Consider the following 19,544-nt stretch of genomic DNA (forward strand, 5'->3'; position numbering starts at 1 on the left):
TCTGGGGTCGCACAGAGTCGGACATGACTGAAGCGACTTAGCAGCAGCAGCAGCAGGGTAGATCTTCTTTTAATTTTTTGAGGAACCTCAAACTTGTTTTCCATAGCGGTTGGTCCAATTATATTCTATTTTGGGTTCCTTATCTGACTTACAGTGCAATAATAGCTGTGGCTCACTAGTATGTAATTTAGACAGAAAGAAGAACAGCTGGATTCAGATACTTTATCTTCCTGCAAAGTTAAGTTCAGGAATTTGGTAAAAGCACTGTATTTGTATTTAAGCACTGTATTTGTAACATGTGTGTGTATGTGTGTGTGCTCAGTCGCTCAGTTGTGTCCAACTCTTTGTGACCCCATGGACTGTTACATAGTAGTATGCAGAAGTAAAATATTCCAAGAATAAGTAGGAAAATGATAGCAGGTATACTGTCATTGAAAATACAGTTTGACCTAAGATTGTTTTCTCTTTCTAAATTCTAATATAGAAAATAGAAATTTCTAACTGTAGCTCACACTTTATAGGATTGCCCTGGGTTGGGTAACTGATCAATGACCCTATAACATTCTTTTACATTCAGGTTTTAAAAACTAATTTGGCTGTAAGTAAAACTGGACAGTACTCTGGGCTATTGGACTGTGCCAGGAAGATCTGGAAGCTTGAAAAGATTACAGGCTTTTACAAAGGCTACATTCCTAGTCTTCTGACTGTCATACCATATGCGGGTGTAGATATCACTGTTTATGAGGTGAGTTTGTTTCTATGATGGCCTTACATCAGATTTATTAGATCTGAAAATATAATACAATTGAAAAAAATTTAAATCAAAAATACATCTAAAACTGAGTGAATAGAAAACATATTTTTCTTTTTACAGTTTGTTTTTCTGGCTTCTCTTTCTCAGGATTGTTTCTATAAGTATTGTTTTCTATAAGCTTGTTTTCTGTAAGTATTGACCTTGACCTTTCCTTTCCTTTCCCTGCACACAACCCACTCCACCTTAGTGACTCCATCTGTTGCTGGGTTTCTATAGCTGGTATGTCAGTAACTTGCAGCTGTTTTTAAAACCTCTCTCCTGATCTTCAGACCACCAGGGAGATTGAATGATGCTGTTTTGCTCCCCATTTTTTCCTAGTGTCAGAAGTCTGATTTGGCTCATGTTACTTCTGTTCTGGGGTTCCTCGTGAATAATTTCTGGTTATAGTAATCATCTATTCCAAATCAATTATAGTCACTTGATTCAGAAAAAGGAAGAGAAGAATGGAAGTTCTTTTCTGGGGAGGAAAGTAGGAGTGCAAAATAATAATGACCTTTTTTTCTCTGTTAGTAGTGTCCAGTTTCACTTTGGTCATTCTCTGTGGCTGATCCTAACAGACCATCAAGCATGACATTCACTGTACAACTCCCTCCTTTTTTAGTAATCCTGAGTACCTTCCAACCCACCAAACTTATTAATTCTTATCCGTTAGGATAGCAGTCATATATGGATGTGAGAGTTGGACTGTGAAGAAGGCTGAGCGCTGAAGAATTGACGCTTTTGAACTGTGGTGTTGGAGAAGACTCTTGAGAGTCCCTTGGACTGCAAGGAGATCCAACCAGTCCATTCTGAAGATCAGCCCTGGAATTTCTTTGGAAGGAATGATGCTAAAGCTGAAACTCCAGTACTTTGCCACCTCATGCAAAGAGTTGACTCACTGGAAAAGACTCTGGCGCTGGGAGGGATTGGGGGCAGGAGGAGAAGGGGAGGACAGAGGATGAGATGGCTGGATGGCATCACAGACCCGATGGACGTGAGTCTGAGTGCACTCCGGGAGTTAGTGATGGACAGGGAGGCCTGGCGTGCTGCAATTCATGGGGTCACAAAGAGTCGGACACGACTGAGCCACTAAACTGAACTGAACTGAGGATAGCAGTTAGGATTGTGGACTCAGACTGCTCGAGTACAAATTATGGCTTCATAATTTGCTTAACCTCTCTGTGCCTGAATCCTCTCACCTTAAAAGTGAGGATGTATTCATTCAATAAATAATTACTGAGTTGCATGTACCACGCTCTGTTCTAGGTACACCAAACAGAAGAGACAGAAAGTCCTATCTGTAGGGAGATCAACATTCTTTCACTCTGAGACACACAATAAACTTTCGAAGCATGGCATATGGTAGTAATAGGGTTGTGAAGAAAAATGAAGCAGGAAAGGAGAGTAGATAGTTTAGTGACTGGAAGGGCTTCCTGAAAAGATACCTTCTGAGTAAAGACCAGAGGATGTGAGGGGGTTGAGCCACACATACACGTACAAAGAGGACATTTAGGGTGGATGCATACCTGTGCAGCTGGAGCAGAGTAAGCCAGAAGAGATTAGTAGGAGATAAAGTCAGAGATCTGCTGGGTTGGGGCAGATTTCTCAAGACCTTGCAGATTGTAGAAGGGACTTTAATTTTTGCTCTAGGTGAAATGGGAAACTGTTGGAAGACTCTGGGCATAGGAATGCCATAGCTGACAAGATTTTCTATCATAAAAACTTTATTGAGATATAATTCATATACCATTTTAAAGTGTACAGTTCAATATAGTCACAGGTTGTACAACCATCCCTACTATTTAATTCAATAACATTTTTATCACTCCTAAAAGAAACCCTGTACTCATTAGGAATAACTCCCCACATCCAACTCCTCCACTCCCTGGAAACCACTAATTTGTATTCTGTGTCTATAGATTTGTCCAGTCAGGACACTTCATATAAATGTAATTATACAGCATGTAATGTTTTATGACTGGCTTCTTTTCACTCAGAAATATGGTTTCAAGTTTCATCCATATTATAGCATTTATCAGCATTTCATTCTTTTTTTCTGAATCAGTTCTGTTCAGTTCAATCACTCAGTCGTGTCCGACTATTTGCGACCCCATGAATTGCAGCACGCCAGGCCTCCCTGTCCATCACCAACTCCCGGAGTTCACTCAAACTCACGTCCATTGAGTCCGTGATGCCAATCCAGCCATCTCATCCTCTGTCGTCCCCTTCTCCTCCTGCCCCCAATCCCTCCCAGCATCAGAGTCTTTTCCAATGAGTCAACTCTTCACGTGAGGTGGCCAAAGTACTGGAGTTTCAGCTTTAGCATCATTCCTTCCAAAGAACACCCAGGACTGATCTCCTTTATAATGGACTGGTTGGATCTCCTTGCAGTCCAAGGGCCTCTCAAGAGTCTTCTCCAACACCACAGTTCAAAAGCATCAATTCTTTGTTGCTCAGCCTTCTTCACAGTCCAACTCTCACATCCATACATGACCACTGGAAAAACCGTAGCCTTGACTAGACGGACCTTTGTTAGCAAAGTAATGTCTCTGCTTTTGAACGTGCTATCTAGTTTGGTCATAACATTCCTTCCAAGGAGTAAGCGTCTTTTAATTTCATGGCTGCAATCACCATCTGCAGTGTTTTTCGAGCCCCCCAAAATAAAGTCTGACACTGTTTCCACTGTTTCCCCATCTATTTGCCATGAAGTGATGGGACCAGATGCCATGATCTTCGTTTTCTGAATGTTGAGCTTTAAGCCAACTTTTTCACAGTCCTCTTTCAGTTTCATCAAGAGGCTTTTTAGTTCCTCTTCATTTTCTGCCATAAGGGTGGTGTCATCTGCATATCTGAGGTGATTGATATTTCTCCCGGCAATCTTAATTCCAGCTGTGCTTCTTCCAGCCCAGCATTTCTTATGATGTACTCTGCATGTAAGTTAAATAAGCAGGGTGTCAATATACATCCTTGATGTACTCCTTTACCTATTTGGAACCAGTCTGTTTTTCCATGTCCAGTTCTAACTGTTGCTTCCTGACCTGCGTATAGGTTTCTCAAGAGGCAGGTCAGGTGATCTGGGATTCCCATCTCTTACAGAATTTTCCACAGTTTATTGTGATCCACACAGTCAAAGGCTTTGGCATAGTCAATTAAGCAGAGATAGATATTTTTCTGAAACTGTGTTGCTTTTTCCATGATCCAGCCGATGTTGACAATTTGATCTCTGGTTCCTCTGCCTTTTCTGAATCCAGCTTGAAACATCTGGAAGTTCATGGTTCACATATTGCTGAAGCCTGGCTTGGAGAATTTTGAGCGTTAGTTTACTATCATGTGAGATGGCTGCAATTGTGCGGTAGTTTGAGCATTCTTTGGCATTGCCTTTCTTTGGGATTGGAATGAAAACTGACCTTTTCCAGTCCTGTGGCCACAGCTGAGTTTTCCAAATTTGCTGGCATATTGAGTGTAGCACTTTCACAGCATCATCTTTAAGGATTTGAAATAGCTCAACTGGAATTCCATCACCTCCACTAGCTTTGTTCGTAGTGATTCTTCCTAAGGCCCACTTGACTTCACATTCCAGGATGTCTGGCTCTAGGTGAGTGATCACACCATCGTGATTATCTGGGTCATGAAGATCTTTTTTGTATAGTTATTCTGTGTATTCTTGCCGCCTCTTATTAATATCTTCTGGTTCTGTTAGGTCCCTACCATTTCTGTCCTTTATCGAGCCCATCTTTGCATGAAATTTTCCCTTGGTATCTCTAATTTTCTTGAAGAGATCTCTGCTACTACTGCTAAGTCACTTCAGTCGTGTCCGACTCTGTGCGACCCCATAGACGGCAGCCCACCAGGCTCCTCTGCCCATGGGATTTTCCAGGCAAGAGTACTGGAGTGGGGTGGGAGAGATCTCTAGTCTTTCCTATTCTGTTGTTTTCCTCTATTTCTTTGCATTGATTGCTGAGGAAGGCTTTCTTATCTCTTCTTGCTATTCTTTGGAACTCTGCATTCAGATGCTTATATCTTTCCTTTTCTCGTTTGCCTTTCGCTTCTCTTCTTTTCAAGCTATTTGTAAGGCCTCCTCAGACAGCCATTTTGCTTTTTTTGCATTTCTTTTCCATGGGGATGGTCTTGATCCCTGTCTCCTGTACAATGCATGAACCTCCGTCCATAGTTCATCAGGCACTCTATCTATCAGATCTAGTCCCTTACATCTATTTCTCACTTCCACTGTATAATCATAAGGGATTTGATTTAGGTCATACCTGAATGGTCTAGTGGTTTTCCCCACTTTCTTCAATTTTAAGTCTGAATTTGGCAATAAGGAGTTCATGATCTGAGTCACAGTCAGCTCCCGGTCTTGTTTTTGCTGACTGTATAGAGCATCTCCATCTTTGGCTGCAAAGAATATAATCAATCTGATTTTGGTGTCGACCATCTGGTGATGTCCATGTGTAGAGTCTTCTCTTGTGTTGTTGAAAGAGGGTGTTTGCTATGACCAGTGCATTCTCTTGGCAAAACTCTATTAGCCTTTGCCCTGCTTCATTCCGTACTCCAGGGCCAATTTGCCTGTTACTCCAGGTGTTTCTTGACTTCCTACTTTTGCATCCAGTCCCCTATAATGAAAAGTTCATCTTTTTTGGGTGTTAGTTCTAAAAGGTCTTGTAGGTATTCATAGAACCATTCAACTTCAGCTTCTTCAGCATTACCAGTTGGGGCATAGACTTGGATTACTGTGATATTGAATGGTTTGCCTTGGAAGTGAACAGAGATCATTCTGTCGTTTTTGAGATTGCATCCAAGTACTGCATATTGGACTCTTTTGTTAACCATGAAGGCTACTCCATTTCTTCTAAGGGATTCCTGCCCACAGTAGTAGATATAATGGTCATCTGAGTTAAATTCACCCATTCCAGTCCATTTTGGTTCACTGATTCCTAGAATGTTGACGTTCACTCTTGCCATCTCCTGTTTGACCACTTCCAATTTGCCTTGATTCATGGACCTAACATTTCAGGTTCCTATGCAATATTGCTCTTTACAGCATCAGACCTTGCTTTTATCACCAGTCACATCCACAGCTGGGTATTGTTTTTGCTTTTGCTTCATCCTTTCGTTCTCTCTGGAGTTATTTCTCCACTGATCTCCAGTAGCGTATTGGGCACCTACTGACCTGGGAAGTTCATCTTTCCGTATCCTATCATTTTGCCTTTTCATACTGTTCATGGGGTTCTCAAGGCAAGAATACTGAAGTTGTTTGCCATTCCCTTCTCCAGTGGACCACATTCTGTCAGACCTCTCCACTATGACCCGCCCATCTTGGGTGGCCCCACACGGCATGGCTTAGTTTCATTGAGTTAGAGAAGGCTGTGGTCCGTGTGATCAGATTGACTAGTTTTCTGTGATTATGATTTCAGTGTGTCTGCCCTCTGATGCCCTCTCGCAACACCTACCGTCTTACTTGGGTTTCTCTTACCTTGGACGTGGGGTATCTCTTCACAGCTGCTCCAGCAAAGTGCAGCCGCTGCTTCTTATCTTGGACTAGAGGTATCTCCTCACTGCCGCCCCTCCTGACCTTGAACGTGGAGTAGCTCCTCTCGGCCCTCCTGCGCCAGTGCAGCCACTGCTCCTTTTTTCTGAATATTATTCCATTATATGGGTATACTATCTCTTGTTTGCCTCATTCATCAGTTAATGGACAATTAGCTATTTCTACTTTTTTACTATTATGAGTAATGGTGTTATGAAATTGAGTACAAGTTTTTGTATAGACATATGTTTTCATTCTCTTGGATATGTATCTAGGAGTAGAATTGCTGTGTCATTAGATAACTCTATGTTTAACCTCTTGAAGAACTGCCAAACTGTTTTCCAAAGTGGCTATACCATTTAATTTCCACCAGCGGTGAATGAGGGTTCTGAGTTCTCCACATCCTTGCCAACACTTGTTATTATCTGTCTTCTTGATTTTGTTATCTTTGTGAATAGAAAGTGGTATTGTTGTCCATTATTAATTTGTTTTTTTTTCTTGTTTAGTTGTAGTTCTTTGCATATAATAGGTACAAGTGCCTTAGATATTTGATCTGCAATTATTTTCTTCCATTCCATGTATTATCTTTTACAGAAAAGTTTTAAATTTTGATGAAGTCAAATTTATTTATTATTTCTTTTGTTACTATTGTATTTGGTGTCATATATAAGAAACCACTGCCTAGTCCAAGAACACAGAAGATTTATATATTCTAAGGGTTTTACGTTTTTAACTCTTACTTTAGGTCTACTATGCATTTTGAATTAATTCAATATGGTGTTAGGCAGGGGTTTAACTCCATTCTTTTGCATGTGGATATCCAGTTGTATCAATAACATTTGTTGAAAAGACTATTTTCTCCACTGGATGGGCTTGGCAATATTATTGAAGTTAACCATACATGTTAAAGGTTTACTTCTGAACCCTCAAATTCTATTTCATTGATCAGTATATCTGTCCTTACACGAGAACCACAGCTGCCTTAATTGGTGTGGTTCTCTAGTAAGTTTGAAATTAGAAAATGTGACTTCTCTAGATTTTTCTTTTTTCTCTCCGAATTGTTTGGGCTATCCTGAGTCCCTCATATTTCCATATGATTTTTAGGATTGACTGAGCAACTAAGCACACACACAGTGTTAGAAGAAGTCCATCTAGGATAATGGACAAAGCTTGAGAAAATGGTCTTTGATATGTTGGGAGACTAAATGATCAAGGGAAATATGTACAGAAGACCCAAATAGACATTTCTCTAAAGAAGACATACAGATGGCCAATAGGCAATGAAACAATGCTCTATCACTATTAGAGAAAGGTAAATCAAACTACAATGAGGTATCACCTCACACCAGTCAGAATGGCCATCATTAAAAAAAATCTACAAATAATAAATCTAGAAAGGATGTAGAGAAAAGGGAACCCCCCTACACTGTTGGTGAGAATTAAGTTGGTGCAGCCACTTTCTGGAGAACAGTATGGAGGTTCCTCAGAAAACTAAAAATAGAATGATCCCGCATTTCTACTCCTGGGCATATATCTGGAGAAAATTAAAATTCAAAAATGTACATGCACCCCTATGTTCATGGCTTCCCTCATAGCTCAGTCGGTAAAGCATCTGCCTGCAATGCAGGAAACCCAGGTTTAATTCCTGGGTGGGGAAGCTCCTCTGGAGAAGGAAATGGAAACCCACTCCAGTATTCTTGCCTGGAGAATCCCATGGACAGGGGTGCCTAGCAGGCTACAATCCACGAGGTCACAAGAGTCGGACACGACTTAGCGACTAAACCACCGACACCTGTGTCCATAGCAGCACTATTTACAATATCCAAAACATGGAACCAACCTGAACAACTATCAACAGATGAATGGATAAAGAAGATGTAGTACATATATACAGTGGAATACTACTCAGCCATTAAAAGAATGATTTGTAGTCATTTGCAGCAACATGGATGCAACTAGAGATTATCAGACTAAGTGAAGTAAGCTAGAAAGAGAAAGACAAATACCATATGCCATCACTTTCATGTGGAATCTAAGATATGGCACAAATGAACCTATCTATGAAACAGAAACAGTCACAGATATAGAGAACAGACTTGTGGTTGCTAAGGGGGAGGGATGATAGGTGAGAGTGGGACCGGGAGTTTGGGGTTAATAGTTGCAAACTATTATATATAGCATGTATAAACAACAAGGTACTACTGTATAGTACAGGAAACTATATTAAATATCCTGGGATAAATTATAATGGAAAAGAATATAAAAAATGTATATATGTGTATAACTAAGTCACTTTGCTGTACAGAAGAAATTAACACAACATCGTAAATTAACTATTGTTGTTCAGTTGCTCAGTCATGTCTGACCCTCTGAGACCCCATGGACTGCAGCATGCCAAGCTTCCCTGTCCTTCACCATCTCCTGGAGCTTGCTCAAACTCATGTCCATTGAGTTGGTGATGCCATCCGACCATCTCATCCTCCATCGTCCCCTTCTCCTCCTGCCTTCAGTGAGTTGGCTCTTCGAATCAGGTGGCCAAAGTATTGGAGCTTCAGCTTCACCATCAGTCCTTCCAATGAATATTCAGGACTGATTTCCTTTGAAATTTTGGATTGATTGCTTTGATCTCCTTGCTGTCAAAGGGACTCTCAAGAGTCTTCATCACCACAGTTCAAAAGCATCAATTCTTCAGCGCTCAGCCTTCTTTATGGTCCAACTCTCATATCCATACATGACCATTGGAAAACCATAGCTTTGACTATACAGACCTTTGTTGGCAAAGTAATGTCTCTGCTTTTTAATACACTGTCTAGGTTTGTCATAGCTTTTCTTCCAAGTAACAAGTGTCTTTTAATTTCATGGCTGAAGTCACCACCTGCAGTGTTTTTGGAGCCCAAGAAAATGGAGTCTGTCACTGTTTCCATTGTTTCCCCATCTATTTGCCATGAAGTGATGGGACCAGATGCCATGATCTTAGTTTTTTGATCTTTGAGTTTTAAGCTGGCTTTTTCGCTCTTCTCTTTCACCTTTATCAAGAGGCTCTTTAGTTCCTCTTCACTTTCTGCCATAAGAGTGGTGTCATCTGCATATCTGAAGTTATTGATATTTCTCCCAGCCATCTTGATTCCAGCTTGTTTCGTCCAGCCCGGCATTTCACATGATGTATTCTGCGTAGAAGTCCAATAAGCAGGGTGACAATATACAGCCTTGATATATTCCTTTCCCAATTTGGAACCAGTCTGTTGTTCCATGTCTGGTTCTAACTGTTACTTCTTGACTTGCATACAGGTTTCTCAGGAGGCAGGGGCTTTCCTGATGGCCCATGCGGTAGTGTCTGCCTGCAATGCGAGAGACCTGGGTTTGATCCCTGGGTTGGGAAGATCCCCTGGAGAAGGATATAGCAACCCACTCCAGTACTCTTGCCTAGAAAATCCCATGGACAGAGGAGCGTGGCAGGCTACAGACCATGGGGTCACAAAGAGTCGGACATGACTGAACGACTTGACTTCTCAGGAGGCAGGTAAGGTGGTGTGGTATTCCATCTCTTTAAGATTTTTCCACAGTTTGTTGTGATCCACACAGTCAAAGACTTTAGTGTTGTCAATGAAGCAGAAGTGGAAGTTTTTCTGGAATTATCTTGCTTTTTCTGTGATCCAGTGGATGTTGACAATTTGATCTCTGGTCCCTCTGCCTTTTCTAAATCCAGCTTGAACATCTGGAAGTTCATGGTTCACATACTGTTGAAGCCTAGCTTGAAGGATTTTGAGCATTACTTCGCTAGTATATGAAATGAGTGCTAGCAGGTGAAATTAACTATACTTTGATAAAAAATAAATTTAAAACTTCTAAGTAAATCTGATAATTAATCAAGTTGGGGAATCATTAAATGAGGAAAGGCCTTAAAAGTAGTGTACTAGTTTGTTAGGGTTGCCATAACAAAATATCACAGACTAGGTGGCTTGTGTAAGAGAAGTTGTTTTCTCACAGTTCCGGAGACCAGAAGCCCAAGATCAAGGTTTCTCTGAGAGCTCTCTCCTTGGCTTGCAGATGGCCAGCTCCCTCTGCCCTCACATAGTTTCCTTTGTGTGCCAGCACATATGTATCCAAACTTCTACTTAAGAGAACACCAGACATACTGGAATAGGGTCCACTCTGAATAAGGGTTTCCCAGGTAGCACAGTGGTAAAGAATTTGCCTGCCAGTGCAGAAGACAAAATAGACCTGGGTTTGATCCCTGGGTTGGGAAGATCCCCTGGAGGAAGAAATGGCAACCCACTCCAGTATTCTTGCCTGGAAAATTCCATGGAGAGGGGATCCTGGCAGACAACCAAGCATGTGTGAATACAAACTCTCCACTCTTAATGCCTAATGAAATTAACTTAATTACCTCTTCAGAGACTTTATCCATGAACAGTGACATTCTGAAGCCCTGAGGGTTAGGGCTTCAACATAAGAATTTTGGTGGTGGGGGGACACAATTCAGCCCATTAGAAGTAAACAGTGGCATTGCCTGGTATCTTTAGATTAAAATAATTATTTTGATATTTCAGAACCACTTAATCAGTCATTTAAAGCTTGATCTGGACACTCTAGAGGTGGATTTCTGAGACCCTTTCTAAGGGTCCTTGAAGCCTGAACTATTTTCATAATATGAAGATGTCATTTACCTTTGTCACTTTCATTCTCTTGCAATGAAAGAGGTTTTTTTCCCCCCAGATTAATGATAACATTCCTCTGCTTGTTAATAAGAACATATTCTTCAGTTTAAAATTTTTCTGTTTTAATGTCTCATGTGATAGATAATATTGATAGATGTAACCTATATAAACAAAAACTTTTTGGAGTCCTCAAGGATATTTTAGAATGTAAAGGAGTGCTGAAACAAAAATACTACTGTAAGAAGAAATGCAACTTGACATAATAAGCTTCCGTAAAGATTAGGCAACCAGGGAACTAAAGTCCAGATTCAGTTTCCATCAATAAGGTCCTCTAATCTCATGGTGTTTTTATGCATAGAGAACACCTCTGGCTAATTTTGATTGCTAGGATGGTGCTTAGGAAAAGAGATAATATTTAGATAATTTGAGTCCTTGAAATGTTGAAAAGAAAGTGAAAGTCACTCTTTCGGGTCTGACTCTTTAAACCCCATGGACTATGCAGTCCATGGAGTTCTCCAGGCCAGAATACTGGAGTGGGTAGCTGTTCCCTTCTCCAGGGGATCTTCCCAACCCAGGGATTGAACCCAGGTCTTCCACATTGCAGGTGGATTTTTTACCAGCTGAGCCACCAGGAAAGTGAAATATTGAGGGCTTTATGAATTTGTATTAAATTATGTGAAAAGTTAGCAGTTCAAAAATATATATCCTATGGCTTTTGCTACTCTGTACTGGATTACTGCATTCTGCATTTTATATACTTTGCTAATGTAACACAGAAGATAGCAAGGAGTCTGACTGTCGTGAGAAAATATATTAGCATTTTATTATCTTGGTTCTTCTTTAACAGCTGTTAAAGTGTGTTGTTACTTTGTTCTCTGTCAGCTTTTGAAGACTCACTGGCTAAACACTCATACAGAAGACCCTGGACTGGTGATTTTGACGGGATGTTGTGCCTTCTCTAACTTTTGTGGTCAGTTTGTCAGCTACCCACTGAATCTAGTGAGAACTCGCATGCAGGTTCAAGGTGAGTTTTTGTGAGAAGGATGATAGTTACAAAACCCCATGTGATTTAGGACTTTTACTTTCTGCTCTGAAGAATGTCTTAGAATTCTCCTCCTTACCATCATTCATGTTAGTTTTTTTGAAAAGACTAAATTAGGAAATCCTCTTCATATGAGTTTTAATGGTCCTATTTATTTGAAATTGAGTTTTAAAGATCAAATCTAAACTTCGTAGCCACATGAAGATGGGATATTCTGCCTTAGGTGGTAGAATTAATGTCTCCATGCCAAAGGTATCCAGTCTATTCTTGAACTAGAGTTTACAAGATTGTGATAATGAAGGATTCAAAAGTTCGGTATTTAAGTGACTTTTAAAGGATTTTTGCAAGATGGTATATAGTGATTCAAATTCATTTAAAAAGAAGTTGATAAAATATCTGCCAATTATTAGAAAAAATTTATCTGTTGAATTCAGAAAGAGTCTGACAACTGTTGATTGTAGGAGTTGTTACATATATATATATATATATATATATATATATACATGAAACTACCAACTAGATTAAGACAGTACATTTTTAGCATTACAGAAGGTTTCTTTATGCCTTTCCCAGTTAATAAACATTCCACACCAAAGTAATTATTATTCTGATTTTATCACCGTTTATTAGTTTATCTGTTCTTAAAAACTGTGTACTGTCTTGGAGAGTCACTGTTACATGTAGTCTTTTTCTTTGCTCTATGCTGCTGCTGCTAAGTCACTTCAGTCGTGTCCGACTCTACGCGACCCCATAGACTGGACTATGCAGCCCACCAGGCTCCCCCGTCCCTGGGATTTTCCAGGCAAGAACACTGGAGTGGGTTGCCATTTCCTTCTCCAGTACATGAAAGTGAAAAGTGAAAGTGAAGTCGCTCAGTCGTGTCCAACTCTTAGCGACCCCATGGACTGCAGCGCACCAGGCTCCTCCGTCCATGAGATTTTCCAGGCAAGAGTACTGGAGTGGGGTGCCATTGCCTTCTCCATCTTTGCTCTATAATATTCCAATTTATCCATTATACTATTGATGGCCATCTGGGTTGTTTGTGTTTTGGGGCTATTATGAATAAAATGGATATGAATATTCATGTACTTGTCTTTTGAAAAACATAAGCATCTTTTTTGATTATAGAATAAATGCATATTCAACTTTAGTGGATATTGTCAAATTTGTTTTCCAAAATGCTTATTTCAGTTTGCATTATAAAAGCAATCTATAAGTCCCAGTTGCTCATCTTTGTTAGCACTTGTTATTGTCAGTCTTACAATTTAGATATTCTGCTGATGTACAATAAAATCTCTTTGTGACTTTTATTAGTGTCTAGTGATTTTGAATATTTTTTATGTGCTCATTTACCATTTGTATAGTGGTGGTTTAGTTACTCAGTCATGTCCGACTCTTTGTGACCCCATGCACTGTAGCCGGCCAGGCTTCTCTGTCCATGGAATTCTCCAGGCAAGAATACTAGAGTGGGTTGCCACTTCCTTCTCCAGGGGATCTTCCTGACCCAGGGATCGAACCCAGGTCTCCTGCATTGCAGGCAGATTCGTTACCAACTGAGCCATAAGGGAAGCCTTACCATTTGTATATCCTCTTCTATAAAGTGTTTTTGTCCACCAAAAATTACTGGATTGCTTCCCCTCCACCCCCGGATTTGTGGTAGTCCTTTATATATTCTGGATACAAGTCGGTTGTCAAATTTGTATACTGCAAACATTTTCTTCAAGTCTGTGGCTTGTATTTTCAGTCTTTTAAGGGTATCTTTTGATGAACAGATGTTCCTCACTTTCTTGAAGTACAAATTACTAATCTTTTCTTTTGGTGTTTTGTTTAAAAAACTGCCTAACACAAGATCACAAAATTTTTCTCTTTTCTACTAGAAAATTTATCATGTTACCTTTTCTTATTTAGGTCTGCAACTCAGGATATTTTGTGTGTATTTATAGTAATGAAAGTAAAAACTTATTTTTTTCTCATCTAGATCAATTTATTGAAAGGATCATTCTTTCTTTATTGCATTGTGGTAAATCAGGTTACTCGAGTTGTATGGTCCTGTTTCTGAATTCTCTACTCTGTTCTATTTAAATACTTATATTAATAAGTATATTGTTTTAATTATTGTAGCTTTATAAGAAATCTTCATATGTATTATACGCCCTTTAATGTTGCTGCTTTTCAGGATTATCTTAGAAATTTTTGGCACTTTGCATTTTTACATAAACTGTAAAACCATCCTGTTAATTCCCACATCAAAAAACCCAAGATTTTGATTGAGATTATTTTGATTAATAATGGTAATCGAAATTAATTTTTAGATTAATTTAGGAATAATTTATATCTTAGAAGTCCATGAACATGGTATACCTCTTCACTTATTTATTTAGGTCTTACTTAATTTCTCATAGTAATATTTTATATTTTTCAATATACAGGTGATGTGTATCTTAGGTATATTACTAGACATTTAATTTTTTTGTGTGATGACAAATGGAATTTTATACAATATTTCTAAATATTAGCTTTTGCCAGATTTTAGAAATACAGTTGGTTCTGGAACAATAATCTTGTATCTAGCAACCTTGCTAAATATATGTATTAATTGTAATAGTTTATCTGTCAATTTTTCTTTTCATTTTGGGTTTTATATGTACATAGATATGCCTTCTGTGAATACAATAGTTTGGTGTCTTCCTTTCCAGTTTTTACTTTTCACCTGTTTTCCTTGCCTCATGGCACTGGCTGAGACCTCCAGTGTAATGTACAATGGTAATGGTAGGAGTAAGCATCTTTATCTCATTCCTACTCAGAGGAAGATTGTTCAGCATTTTACCATTGAGTTTGTTGTTTGCTGTGGATTTTTTGAATATACCCTTAGGGAGATTAAGTTCCCTTCTGTTCTTAGTTTGCTGAAATTTAAATTATGAATTGGCATTGAATTTTATCAATTGCTTTTTCTGCATTTATCAAAATAACACTGATTTCTCTCCTTTCTTCTGTAAATTACACAGTGATTTTTAAATGTTAACCTTGAAGTCATGGGAAAAAATTCACATGTTCATGCTGCATTGCCATTTTGTATAGAGTTTAATTTGATTGATAGTATTTTGATTAATATTTTTATATCTATTCATGAGAAGTTTGGTTGTAATTTTCTTTTTTTATTCAGCAAATGAAATTTTAATAATTTTTATAATCATATAAAATAGGAAGAGCTTATAAATACATGTTATAAATTTTGTGCAGAATCATTACAGAGAAAATTATAAAAGTTTAGTGAGAGACATTTTATATCACCCCCAAATCAGATATGTATACCATGTTAATGGATTGGAAGACTCAGTATGATAAACGTGCCAATTCTCTTCAAATATATTTATTTATTTTATTTTAACCCTCTTTTTATTTTTAATTAAAAAAAATCTATTTATTTTAATTGGAGACTAATTACTTCAGTATTTTAGTGGTTTGTGCCATATATTGACATGAATCAGCCATGGGTGTACATGTGTTCCCCATCCTGAGTCCCCCTCCCACCTCCCTCCCCATCCCATCCCTATGGATCATTGCAGTGCACCAGCCCTGAGCACCCTGTCTCATGCATCAAACCTGGACTGGTGATCTGTTTCACATATAATGATAATATACATGTTTCAATGTTATTCTCTCAAATCATCCCACCCTCACCTTCTCCAACAGAGTCCCAAAGACTGTTCTATACATCTGTGTCTCTTTTGCTGTCTCACATATAGGGTTATTGTTACCATCTTTCTAAATTCCATATATATACATTAGTATGCTGTATTGGTTTTTCTTTCTGACTTACTTCACTCTGTGTAATAGGCTCAGTTTCATCCACCACATTAGAACTGATTCGAATGTATTCTTTTTCATGGCTGAGTAATATTCCATTGTGTATATGTATCACAGCTTCTTATCCATTGTTCTGTCAATGGACATCTCCAGCATTTATTGTTTGTAGACTTTCATATAGCAGCCATTCTGACCGGTGTTAGATGGTACCTCATTGTGGTTTTGATTTGTACTTCTCTGATAATGAGTGATGTTGAGCATCTTTTCATGTGTTTGTTATCCATCTGCATGTCTTCTTTGAAGAAATGTCTCTTTAGTTCTTTGGCCCATTTTTTGATTGGGTCATTTCTTTTTCTGGAATTGAGCTGCAGGAGTTGCTTGTATATTTTTGAGATTAATTCTTTGTCAGTTGCTTCATTTGCTATTATTTTCTCCCATTCTGAAGGCTGTCTTTTCACCTTGCTTATAGTTTTCTTCATTGTACAAAAGCTTTTAAGTTTAATTAGGTCTCATTTGTTTATTTCTGCTTTTATTTCCATTACTCTGGGAGGTGGATCATAGAGGATCCTGCTGTGATTTATGTCAGAGAGTGTTTTGCCTATGTTTTCCTCTAAGAGTTTTATAGTTTCTGGTCTTACATTTAGATCTTTAATCCATTCTGAGTTTATTTTTGTGTATGGTGTTACAAATTGTTCTAGTTTCATTCTTTTACAAGTGGTTGGCCAGTTTTCCCAGTACCATGTGTTAAAGAGATCGTCTTTTCTCCATTGTATATTCTTGCCTCCTTTGTCAAAGATAAGGTGTCCATAGGTGCATGGGTTTATCTCTGGGCTTTCTATTTTGCTCCATTGATCTATATTTCTGTCTTTGTGCCAGTACCATACTGTCTTGATGACTGTGGCTTCGTAGTAGAGCCTGAAGTCAGGCAGGTTGATTCCTCCAGTTCCATTCTTCTTTCTCAAGATTGCTTTGGCTATTCGAGGTTTTTTGTATTTCCATACAAATTGTGAAATTATTTGTTCTGGTTCTGTGAAAAATACTGTTGGTAGCTTGATAGGGATTGCATTGAATCTATAGATTGCTTTGGGTAGTGTACTCATTTTCACTATATTGATTCTTCCAATCCATGAACATGGTATATTTCTCCATCTATTTGTGTCATCTTTGATTTCTTTCATCAGTGTTTTACAGTTTTCTATATATAGGTCTTTTGTTTCTTTAGGTAGATATATTCCTAAGTATTTTATTCTTTCCGTTGCAATGGTGAATGGAATTGTTTCCTTAATTTCTCTTTCTGTTTCCTTATTGTTAGTGTATAGGAATGCAAGGGATTTCTGTGTGTTACTTTTATATCCTGCCACTTTACTTTATTCATTGATTAGCTCTAGTAATTTTCTGGTGGAGTCTTTAGGGTTTTCCATGTAGAGGATCATGTCATCTGCAAACAGTGAGAGTTTTACTTCTTCTTTTCCAATCTGGATTCCTTTTATTTCTTTTTCTGCTCTGATTGCTGTGGCCAAAACTTCCAAAACTATGTGGAATAGTAGTGATGAGAGTGGGCACCCTTGTCTTGTCCTGACTTTAGGGGAAATGCTTTCAATTTTTCACCATTGAGGATAATGTTTGTTGTGGGTTTGTCATATATTGCTTTTATTATGTTGAGGTATGTTCCTTCTATTCCTGCTTTCTGGAAGGTTTTTTAAATCATGAATGGATGTTGAATTTTGTCAAAGGCTGTCTCTGCATCTACTGAAATACTCACATGGTTTTTATCTTTCAATTTGTTAATGTGGTGTATTACGTTGATTGATTTGCAGAGACTGAAGAATCCTTGCATCCCTGGGATAAAACTCACTTGGTCATGATGTATGATCTTTTTAATATGTTGTTGGATTCTGTTTGCTAGAATTTTGTTAAGGATTTTTGCATCTGTGTTCGTCAGTGATATTGGCCTGTAGTTTTCTTTTTTTGTGGCATCTTTGTCAAGTTTTGGTATTAGGGTTATGGTGGCCTCATAGAATGAATTTGGGAGTTTACCTTCCTCTGCAGTTTTCTGTAAAAGTTTGAGTAGGATAGGTGTTAGCTCTTCTATAAATTTTTGGTACAATTCAGCTGTGAAGCCGTCTGGTCCTGGGCTTTTGTTTACTGGAAGATTTCTGAATACAGTTTCAATTTCTGTGCTTGTGATGGGTCTGTAAAGATTTTCTATTTCTTCATGGTTCAGTTTTGGAAAATTGTACTTTTCTAAGAATTTGTCCGTTTCTTCCAAATTGTCCATTTTATTGGCATGTAGTTGCTGATAAGTCTCTTATGATCCTTTATATGTCTGTGTTGTCTGTTGTGATTTCTCCATTTTCATTTCTAATTTTGTTGATTTGACTCTTCTCCCTTTGTTTCTTGATGAGTCTGGCTAATGGTTTGTCAATTTTATTTATCTTCTTAAGCAGCTTTTAGGTTTGTTGATTTTTGCTATGGTCTCTTTTGTTTCTTTTGCATTTATTTCTGCCCTAATTTTTAAGATTTCTTTCCTTCTACTAACCCTGGGGTTCTTCATTTCTTCCTTTTCTAGTTGCTTTAGGTGTAGAGTTAGGTAATTTATTTGACTTTTTTCTTGTTTCTTGAGGTAAGCCTGTATTGCTATGAACCTTCCCCTTAGCACTGCTTTTACAGTATCCCACAGGTTTTGGGTTGTTGTGTTTTCATTTTCATTCATTTCTATGCATATTTTGATTTCTTCTTTGATTTCTTCTGTGATTTGTTGGTTATTCAGAAGCGTGTTGTTCAGCCTCCATATGTTGGAATTTTTAATAGTTTTCTCCTGTATTTGACATCTAATCTTACTGCATTGTGGTCAGAAAATATGCTTGGAATGATGTCAATTTGTTTGAATTTACCAAGGCTAGATTTATGGCCCAGGATGTGATCTATCCTGGAGAAGGTTGCATGTGCACTTGAGAAAAAGCTGAAATCATTGTTTTGGGGTGAAATGTCCTATAGATATCATTTAGGTCTAACTGGTCCATTGTATCATTTAAAGTTTGTGTTTCCTTGTTAATTTTCTGTTTAGTTGATCTATCCATAGGTGTGAGTGGGGCATTAAAGTCTCCCACTATTATTGTGTTCTTGTTAATTTCCCCTTTCATTCTTGTTAGCATTTTCCTTACATATTGTGGTGCTCCTATGTTGGGTGCATATATATTTATAATTGTTATATCGTCTTCTTGGATTGATCCTTTGATCATTATGTAGTGTCCTTCTTTGTCTCTTTTCACAGCCTTTGTTTTAAAGTCTATTTTATCTGATATGAGTATTGCTACCCCTGCTTTCTTTTGGTCTCTATTTGCATGAAATATCTGTTTCCAACTCTTCACTTTCAGTCTGTATGTTTCCCTTGTTTTGAGGTGGGTCTCTTGTAGACAGCATATATAGGGGTCTTGTTTTTGTGTCCATTCAGCCAGTCTTTGTCTTTTGGTTGGGGCATTCAACCCGTTTATATTTAAGATAAATATTGATAAGTATGATCCCATTGCCATTTACTTTATTGTTTTGGGTTTGTGTTTATACACTCTTTCTGTGTTTCCTGTCTAGAGAAGATCCTTTAGCATTTGTTGGAGAGCTGGTTTGGTGGTGCTGAATTCTCTCAGCAATGGTGGTGCTGAATTCTCTCAGCTTTTACTTGTCTGTAAAGCTTTTGATTTCTCCTTCATATCTAAATGA

The 19,544-nt window shown here is 38.2% G+C and overlaps 1 protein-coding gene across 1 annotated transcript in view; it reads left to right on the top strand.

Annotated features, from left to right (window-relative positions):
- The window catches only part of LOC113890308 (calcium-binding mitochondrial carrier protein SCaMC-1-like), a 62,992-nt gene that overhangs the window by 21,495 nt on the left and 21,953 nt on the right, over positions 1 to 19,544 (top strand). The window contains exons 5-7 of the mRNA XM_027538241.1: positions 578 to 745; positions 11,861 to 12,002; positions 16,012 to 16,023. Of these exons, the coding sequence (XP_027394042.1) occupies positions 578 to 745; positions 11,861 to 12,002; positions 16,012 to 16,023 (322 nt within the window). The remainder of the gene's footprint in view (positions 1 to 577; positions 746 to 11,860; positions 12,003 to 16,011; positions 16,024 to 19,544) is intronic.

This window comes from Bos indicus x Bos taurus, chromosome 3, assembly GCF_003369695.1.
Source record: "Bos indicus x Bos taurus breed Angus x Brahman F1 hybrid chromosome 3, Bos_hybrid_MaternalHap_v2.0, whole genome shotgun sequence".
In the NCBI taxonomy this organism is placed as follows: domain Eukaryota; kingdom Metazoa; phylum Chordata; class Mammalia; order Artiodactyla; family Bovidae; genus Bos; species Bos indicus x Bos taurus.